Source organism: Salvia splendens, chromosome 22, assembly GCF_004379255.2.
Source record: "Salvia splendens isolate huo1 chromosome 22, SspV2, whole genome shotgun sequence".
NCBI lineage: Eukaryota > Viridiplantae > Streptophyta > Magnoliopsida > Lamiales > Lamiaceae > Salvia > Salvia splendens.
This window is the reverse complement of record NC_056053.1, coordinates 20,604,311-20,613,912: the sequence shown is the minus strand read 5'-3', so window position 1 is coordinate 20,613,912 and position 9,602 is coordinate 20,604,311. Positions and strand designations below refer to the sequence as shown.

Below are 9,602 nucleotides of genomic sequence, written 5' to 3'. Positions count from 1 at the left end.
AAATTTGAGTACGTTTAGGTTCACTATAATAATAAAAGGTGTCATTTTTCGCTCATTTTTACTAAAAAGGGGGAAAGAAAAGAAATAACCAAACAAAGCAACTGCCGATATCAGTAGAGTTTTTAATTTCTACCTTTTTAGGATAATTAATCTTCTAGTGCATATAATTGCCATTTAGCTTTATTAAACTTTATGAGCCTTGACGTTTTAAATTATTTGGCAAACAAAAATTAGCTCAACGGTCGAATATACATTTAAGATTAAATTCATAATATGGAAGTGATAAATGTACATAATTATACATATATAATCGAATGTTTTTTAACATTTTATATTGAAAATCATTTTATAAACATTAATTGATTTAAAATAAATTTCATATTAATCACTTTGCAACACTTTGAAAAAAAATTGAAATTTTAAACTAATGTTTGTATATTTAAGCAAAAAAATATTTTCTTACTAAAATTTGTATAATTAATTCGAATCAAGCTCGAAATCATATTATGATTCGATATAAAATTTCTATATCACTTCTTTCTTATTGCTACATATAATACTATAAATAACAAAACTAGTTTTTAATTAAATTCATTTAAACTTAAAAAATTAAGAATATTATGCGCATGTACATTTTATGTACAGTTATCTTTTCTCTACATATTACAAATACTTATTTTAATTAATTCTTATATGTAAATATATTTTTATACTTATTTACTCTATATTTATATTTTAAATTAGTATACCTTTATTATTTAACAATCTTTTATCCTATGCATAGCACAAGTGGTAACACTAGTACATAACAATACATAATGAGAACACGTCTTAATTCAATATTAGGAGCCCTTTTAAGAAACTTAAATTTATATGTTATCTTTCGTTTGAATTTATAATATTATTCCATAGTATCACTAAACTGTTGCTTTAATCCTTTCATTATTGTGTAGTTTCATGGAAATTAGTAATTATTGAAGCGACTTGTTTGCAAAAGAGCTAATTGCCTATATATAATTAAAGAGTAAAGATAAATTAACAAACATTGTATAAACAAAATACCCTTAAATTTTAAATCGGTTTTTATTTAAATCGATTTTCTTATCAATTATTATTTGTTTACTACATTACCCTTTTTTTTATATATGTAAAGTCATATCACCCCAAATTACATTGATTGCATATAAAATTCCGGCGCGATACACAAACCATTCCATTATTAAGGGGAATTTCAAATTGAAGTAATCTAAATTTCAAATTTTAAATTGTGTTTTATGCATATGTCATAAACAAATCAATTTAATATTTCGTAAGTACCATAAAAATGAAAAATATAAGGCTATTTAGAACTTTAAAACTTATTAAGAAAGTGGGTCGAATCCTAAAAAATATGAGCAATATTTATGGCTAGCAATAATGATATTTTGTACTAACATATTTAAATCCGACGATGAATTTTAACTCTGAAAATTTGTATGAAGTTGATACATACAACTCACAAGACGAGATAGTACGAGAAGGTTCACAAAACGAGATACAAGAAGGTGTTTGTTTGGATGATAGCAATAAGAAATTGGAAGTGAATAACTATTATTATTATTATTATTATTATTATTATTATTATTATTATTATTATTATTATTTAATTGGATATGAATAACTATTATTATTTCATTGAATGATAACATTAAGACATTAATTATATAGGCATAATATAGTCATCTTTAATATAGTCATCTTTATAACTTTGAGTTTTTAATATGATTTAGTAATAAAAAAATTAATTGGATGTAAATGATGATTATTATTATTCAATTGGATGATAATGTTTAAAAATTAAGTATATATACATACAGTCGTTTTTATAACTTAGAATTATAAGAATTATTTAGTAATAAAAACAATTGGATGTGAACGACTACTACTATTCCGTTGGATGGTAACGTTTATAAATTAAGTATATGCACATGCAGCCGTTTTTATAATTTAGAATTTTAAAGAGGAGTTGATAATTAAATAATTGGATGCGAATGAATATGATTATTTTATATTTTGTTGGATGATAATAATAATAATAAGAAATTAATTATATATGCATGTGGTCGGTTTTATAACTTGGAATTTTAATAATTACTATTTAGTAATAAAAAATTAATTAGATATGAATAACTATTATTATTCTATTGGACGATAACATTAAGAAATTAAGTATATATATACATGCAGTCGTCTGTATAATTTAGAATTTTAAAGATGATTTAATAATAAAATAAGTGTATGGGAATGACTATGATTATTTTGTATTTTTGTTTGATGATAACACTAAGAAATTAAATATACATACACGTAGTCATTTTTATTACTTATATGTACATGTAGTCGTCTTGATTATATATATATATATATATATATATATATACATATATATATATATATGACTAGTTTTAAAGACCGAACTAGAGACAAAATTAGGACCATTAGATCTAGTTTTTTTTATGAGATGTGCTGCTGTGTAAATTTTTTTCGGTCTTCATTACAAGCCCATTTTACTTCATTATGTACGTAATACCTTGAAACTACAACATGTTTTTACTTGCTTCTAGTAGGTTTTGAAATGATTCAATATATGCTTCATTCGAATTCATTGACCTGAGTTTTTACTTTATTCACTTTAAAAAATGTAATTTATTCAAGTGAATTTATTACTTCATTCAGAAACATTATTACTTCATTGGATAAGGTTTTTAATTTATCCAGTAGGACCTCAAATGATTCTACACATACTTCATCCAAATAATTTATTACATCATTCCATGTGTTTATTACACCATATCAGCGTCGTGGCGGTGGTGATAGACATTGTAGAGAGAAAAAACGGTGCGCGACGGCGAAACCGCATTTACGTACTGAAATGAAGTAATAATCCTACTGGAATGATGTAAAAACCTATTGGAATGAAGTAATATATTCTGGAATGAAGTTAAATCTTCGTAACATGTTCGTATGACTTATTTGCATTCGGATGAATTAAAATAGGCTCTGATGAAGACGAAAATAATTTATAAATTTGTGCATCTCATCCATAAAAATTAGATCTAAAAGCCCTAATTTGGTATAGTTCTGTAGTTCGGCAATAAGGAGTGGATTTGCATATAATGAGACTCTATATAGTCATTTTAATCATTCAAAAATTAATTATTGTAAAATATTGCGTAGTTAAATATTATGACGTCAAATATGATAAAATATTATGAAATCAAATATTTATTCATTCCTATTCATCATCCGAAAATTATGCAATAAAAAAATCATAGACTTCATTCCTGGAAGAAGAAATTATGCAAAGACCTATACGGATGTTACGTTAATCTACACAAATGATTTCAATGATAAATCTTTTCCTAAATGTGTATATTGATTAAAGAAAAATTACTCTTTCCGAAATGGTCATACAAGGGTAACTATGTAATACACTAAATTAATTAACAATTATAAACTTATCTTAAATGTAAAATACCTAAAATGTCCAACTTTGCATATACAATTTTTGTTAATTCATCACTACCCATAATTAAAAACGATGGAGGTACTCAAACGTGATTTATTTGGGCACCAATTAAGTTATATTCCGAATTTCATTCAATCATAAAATGTATTGCATTTAATAAACTTTTGAAAATTTGTAGAACATTAAACACAATTCCTTTCACATGCTCTAAAACAGAAATCTCATAAAGAATGAGAAGTAATATACTCCTACTTCTAACCACAAAAAAATAGTCCTATTCATTTTGGGATGTCTACTAAAATTAATCACCATCTATTTTTAATAATTTTTTTCTTTAATGGGACGAGTCTAATTTTCCTCTGATATTTTTTTTTAATTTTACTAAGTTTTTATTAAAACTTGTACCATCATAGCCAAAACTTTTTAACGGAGTTGTAAGAAAATAAAATATACTCCAGCATTTATCATTGGGAAAGCAACAAAACGAAGAAGTTTAGATATGCTAAATGAACAAGTAAATTTGGTAATTACCTATTTTTTCTAGACTTTTTAGCATTGAAATAAAATTTCGTAACGCCTAATGTAAAGGTGCCACAATTTTCAATAAGTACGTTTATTTAATGCAGAATTGAGGATCCCACACACCAAAATCAAAGTTCACATCACTGAAAAATGCAATCTTTATAAAAAAAATCGAAGCTTTATCGATGGACGTTAAAATCAGAGAGACAACGACGCAGTGTTCTGTTCGCTCTCCATGTAAACCTCTGTGATTCACTCTTCCTTCTCACGCAACAATGGCGGCGCCTCCCAATTCGTGGGAGGAGCTACTGCGCAAGATGCTGCCGGAGGGCGCCCCGTTGCCCGACGAGGACCAGCTCGATTACTCCATCTCCTTCGACTACGTCGGTCCTTCTCCCTTCTTCAAGCCCCCCGACGCGAATCCCGCCATTCCCAAATCCAGATTCACCGCTTTCCCCAAACGCGCCCCATCTCTCACCCCGAGAAATCCTTCCTGGATCAAGTCACGTTCCAGCTCCGACACCACCAGCTCCGAAATTCGACCATTCAGCCTCACTTTCGACGATGGAATTGAATCGGAGCCGGAATCTGAATCTGGAAACACCGGTGATCATCATGAATTTGGCGATTCTAATTCTAATTCTAATTCTAATTCTAATTCGACCGTTATTTGTGAGGGTGAGGGTGAGGGTGGGGTTAGGGTTATGGGATGTGGGAGGTGTGGGAAGAAGGGGGGGAATGAGGTGTGGCGAGGGAGAGAGAGGTGCATTGTGTGTGGGGCAGAGTATTGCAAGAAATGTGTGTTGAGGGCGATGGGGGCGATGCCGGAGGGGAGGAAGTGCGTGGGGTGCATCGGGAGGCCGATTAACGAGGCGAACAGGAGGCGGCTGGGGAAGGTTTCGAAGGTGTTGGTGAAGCTCTGCGGTCGTGTGGAGGTTCGAGCGATAATGCAGGTGGAGAGGGAGTGCAGGGCTAATCAAGTGAGGCCGGAGCAGGTTGTTGTGAATGGGAAGGAGCTGAGGGAGGAGGAATTGGATGAGTTGCTGGGCTGTCTCGTGCCTCCCCGGGACTTGAGGCCGGGGAGGTATTGGTATGATAAGGATTCTGGGCTTTGGGGGAAGGTTTGGATCATTTGTGTCAAAATCTTGATTTTGTTTTTACTGGTTTTTTGTTGAGGTTTTTAATTTCTTGTTTGGATGTTATCTGAAGGAGGGAGCGAAGCCGGAGAGGATCATTAGTTCGAAACTGAATTTGGGAGGCAAGTTGCAGACAGGAGCGAGCAATGGTGATACGAGGGTTTACATGAACGGCCGTGAGATTACTAGAGTTGAGCTCCGAGTCTTGAAGGTAATACAAAATTTTGTCGTAGATCAGGCAATTCGTGGCAAAACTCTTATTGTACCTGAAAGATGTCGAAAGTTTCTAGTTAGTTTCAGCAATACAGCGTATTCGTATTTGAATTCTGTTACCTATGGATGTACCTGACTGAAAAGAAAGAAAACGAATGGTATTCAAGGAGCTTGCTCGAGCCACTTAGATCGCACTTGAAACATGCTCTAAAAGAACTAGCAAGTTAACAATCTATACTCTGAAGAATAGTATTTCCTTCTTTGTGGATTGAGGCAGCCATTTTTAAATTAATATTATGTTGTTGTGTGTCACCTGTTTCGTTTGTATAACTGCCTTTTCTACAATGCGTAGTATCTCTTCGTTTGTTTCATGCTTGGGCTAAAACCATGATCTTCATTAGTTGTTACTAATTAGGTGTTAAAATTCCTGGCTTTCCTTTCTGATTAGCTGGCCAAGGTCCAGTGCCTTCCGGATACGCACTTTTGGCTATATGACGATGGATCGTATGAGGAGGAAGGCCAGAATAACATCAAAGGAAATATATGGGAAAAGGTTGTTTGATAATATACAGAAGAGAATAGATATATCATTTCAGTTTTGAATTTTGCTTTGGTGTTTAATGTTATGTCCTATTGAAGAAATTGAGTTGGAACTTTTGTTAGGCAGGCTTCTGTTCGTTTCATTTGTTCGTTGTTTTCAATGGCCGTACCTTCTGAACGTGCTCAAAGAACGAAGGAAGAACCCTCTTCATTGTCAGCTAGATCGGTCTCCAAGAATCTGGAGGAGCATAAGGTCCAGAAACTTCTGCTTCTTGGACTGGATGGCTCTGGGACAAGTACCATCTTTAAGCAGGTAATCCTGGCATTCTGACCTTTTTATGTTTTCGTATAAGATTCAATTACAAAACTCGTAATTTGGGTTGAACTCAGACTGTGCTGGTCGATGTACTGTGATTTAGCACAATTATATGAACTGATTCACTTGCTTATATCTTTATTGTAACAGGCCAAGTTTATATATGCAAACAAATATACCCCTGAAGAATTGCTGAACATTAAGCTTATAATTCAAAGCAAGATGTACAGATATCTCGGCACTTTACTTGAGGGGAGGGAGCATTTTCAAGAGGAGACCTTGATGAAAGACACTTGTTCTGATCTGGCTGCTGACAGGTCTGTACCAGGTAGTTGCCCCGATTTCACTGATTACTTCGTCTCCATTTCCCCCCGTGAAACTAGAGTAACTCAGTCGAAGCATCCTGTTGCTTATGGTTTTCTGGTGTTGATATTGTCAGGGGAAACGGAATGCTATGGAAGCAGGAAATGCGTTTATTCGGTTAACCAGAAAATTAGTAATTTCTGTGACTGGTTGTTGGATCTAATGGCTTCTGGGGATATCGACACTGTGTTTCCTGCTGCTGCATGCGAACATGCTCCTGTAGCTGATGAAATTTGGAAGGATCCTGCCATACAGGAAACGTACAAGAGAAGGGAGGAACTGCCATCTCTTCCCGATGTTGCTGCATATTTCTTAGACCGGGTATGAAGGGAAACAATGTCAGTTCAATTCTTGAATCGAATCCACATCCTTGAATCTTTAGCCTGCATCTCTTTCCATATGCGATCTAATGCAGTTGCTGATTTGCTCAGGTGATGGAGATATCTAGCAGCGAGTATGAGCCATCAGAGAACGACATTTTATTTGCTGAAGGTGTTACTCCCACCAACGGGATAGCACACATCGAATTCTCGTTTGGTGATGACAGCGCAGTTTCTGAGTTATACAACGAAGACTCGAAGAATCAACAACCTCTGCCAAAGTAAGAGACTCTCTTGCTGTTGAGTTATTCATCGTCTGCTCTATGTAAAGACACTACTAAACCAGCTTCCTTGTCTTCCATTTGCAGGTATGAACTGATTCTGCTGAGCTCTCCGAAGTGGTTGGACATGTTCGAAGGCATGAGCACCGGCCTCCTGTGCGTTTCCTTGACTGACTATAACCGACAATGGACGGACAGTTGTGGCCTTCAACAGAACAAAATGGTGGCGAGCCGGGATTTCTTCGAGAGTGTAGCTAAGCGTTCTTGTTTCGAGTACACACCCTTCCTCCTGCTCATGACCAAATACGATGTGTTCAAGGATGAAATCGAGCAGGTCCCTTTAAGTGTCTGCGAGTGGTTGAAGGATTTCAATCCTTTGAAGACTCACGGCAAGAATACGTCGCTGGGACACCAGGCATTTCACTACATCGGTGCGAGATTCAAGGAGCTCTACGCCTCCATAACGGGCAGGAAGCTGTACGTACGTCAAGTGAATGGCAGCGAGCAACAGTCTGTGGACGAGGCGTTCCGGTACGCCCGAGAAATCATGGAGTGGGAGGAGCACAATATCGGAGGTATCTATGCCATGAGCGATGATGATTTGCTATCTGAGGAATTATAACTGTTTTGATGGCAAAACTGCCGTTAAGGCTCAAGTCCTAAACCTTAGAAATAGGGATGTTTAAGGTTTGCTTGGCTTCAAGGGTAGTTTTGCAATCATCTTTATTTTTGAAATTTGTAATGCTTTCACAGTTGTGAAAAGTTGCATAACTAAGTATTAAAGTATTTATACAAAACCATTCAAACAAATTGGTACCAAACTGATGTTCACAATATCCAAATCCATTAAAGGATATGGAATCAATCTGATGTTCCTAAAAAGGTGTTGAGTGTATCTGGTTCTGGTGTTAAAATGGAGTTAATCAGTAAATTATCTAAATAAAATTATTACTACTTATTAAAAAGAGCAATTAGTTGAATAAGCTGTAAACGTTACACCAAAATAAAACTGATCACGTACAACTAATTAACAAAATAGCACAAACCTTTCCAAATTAACACCTCTAATCTTATTATGCATCACCCTAGTCTCATAACACTCGATCAAAATAAAATATCTACAAATCACAAACTATGTAATTGCAAAATTCATGGTCGACTCTTATATTAACACTATTGTTTACCTTTCTATACGATTATTCAGGTAATATTTAAACAGTATATATTTGAAAATTCAAATACAAGTATTCCCTTCAGTCCCATTAAAGATGACTCACTTTCCTTTTTGATTAGTCCCAACCAAGATAACACATTACTAAAAATAGAAACACATTTCTCTCTGCTCTATTCCCATTTTTTTACTTTATTTCCTCCTCTTCACACATAAAATAAAATTGCTTAAATTCTCGTGTCACCCTAAGGAAGGGGTCATCTTCCTTGGGACGGAGGGAGTATTACTTTTTTTTATTGAGAGATAGTGACCTTGATTGCGAGCTTTAATTTGAGGTTGCGACATCGCTGACGTAAGCTTAAAATGACGTGGAAGTGGACACTTGCCTTTACTCAATTGCGTCACACTGAATTATTCCACTGTGAAATTGCGAGGTTGCAACATAAATAATTAACCAAAAAAAAAATAATAATTAACCAAAAATTAATATTCCTCGAAATAGACTGCTGTGCAATTAAATAGTTACAAATATCAGTAACTCTTTACATTACAACATATTGTAGGCCATTTTTGACATTGACCATTGGAAGAAATGGAAAATGACTTGACCATGATTCAATGAATGCCACCATATCTAACGCCAAAAAATGTAAATATAGTTTGTAATATAGCCGCCTAAATTCCTAGATACAATGAATCTGTGGATTAAACTTCCTTTTGTTACAAATTTATGTTATTCTCATACAATGTAGATAATTTCATCATTAATTACTACTACTATTTCGTAATTACAATAGCTACACATTTATCTTAGTTTTAAACTTGCATAGTGGCAGAAAAATGTTTTTTTTACATTTTTTGTATTTGCATTGTGAGCATCATTCTCATTTAGTCCACATTAATCTCAAAGTTTTAAATTTATCTTTTTTTTCACAATATCAAATAAATTAATGAAACAAATTGGTTTTCAAATTTTATTCAATTTGTACCGTTAATGACATCAATAACTATTTCCAGGTATTATAATCGAATTAAATAAAAATAATAATTAATTATAGCGTATACTCTCTCTGGTCTCCATTATTAAAAGTTCCATTTTATCATTTTCGTCTGGTCTCTATTTAATTCTATTTCACTTTTAATGTTTTTTGCGTCACTTTCTACTAACTTTTTCTAAAAACATGTGTCGCTCAAAGTGAGACTTTTAATGAGGACCGGGGAGTATTAAAAAA

The 9,602-nt window shown here is 33.6% G+C and overlaps 1 protein-coding gene across 2 annotated transcripts; it reads left to right on the top strand.

Moving 5' to 3' along the window:
* Positions 1 to 4,152: 4,152 nt before the first annotated feature.
* LOC121787725 (extra-large guanine nucleotide-binding protein 3-like) lies at positions 4,153 to 8,020 on the top strand. 2 transcript variants are annotated; one of them, XM_042186544.1, is made up of 8 exons: positions 4,153 to 5,151; positions 5,240 to 5,377; positions 5,828 to 5,932; positions 6,047 to 6,232; positions 6,386 to 6,563; positions 6,675 to 6,919; positions 7,030 to 7,199; positions 7,287 to 8,020. In XM_042186544.1, exons 1-8 carry the CDS (start codon positions 4,306 to 4,308, stop codon positions 7,819 to 7,821), a joined length of 2,403 nt encoding a protein of 800 aa, XP_042042478.1. In that variant the 5' UTR covers positions 4,153 to 4,305; the 3' UTR covers positions 7,822 to 8,020. The 2 variants fall into 2 exon arrangements, with proteins under 2 accessions (XP_042042478.1, XP_042042479.1); XM_042186545.1 differs by lacking the exon at positions 5,828 to 5,932.
* The last annotated feature ends 1,582 nt before the right edge of the window (positions 8,021 to 9,602 follow it).

Excerpts from the sequence above, each read along its gene's own strand:
- LOC121787725 (XM_042186544.1), top strand. The coding sequence starts at position 4,306 with ATGGCGGCGCCTCCCAATTCGTGGGAGGAGCTACTGCGCAAGATGCTG. Across the intron at positions 5,152-5,239 it reads ATTCTGGGCTTTGGGGGAAG|GAGGGAGCGAAGCCGGAGAG; the intron begins GTTTGGATCATT and ends TGTTATCTGAAG. Across the intron at positions 6,920-7,029 it reads CTGCATATTTCTTAGACCGG|GTGATGGAGATATCTAGCAG; the intron begins GTATGAAGGGAA and ends TGATTTGCTCAG.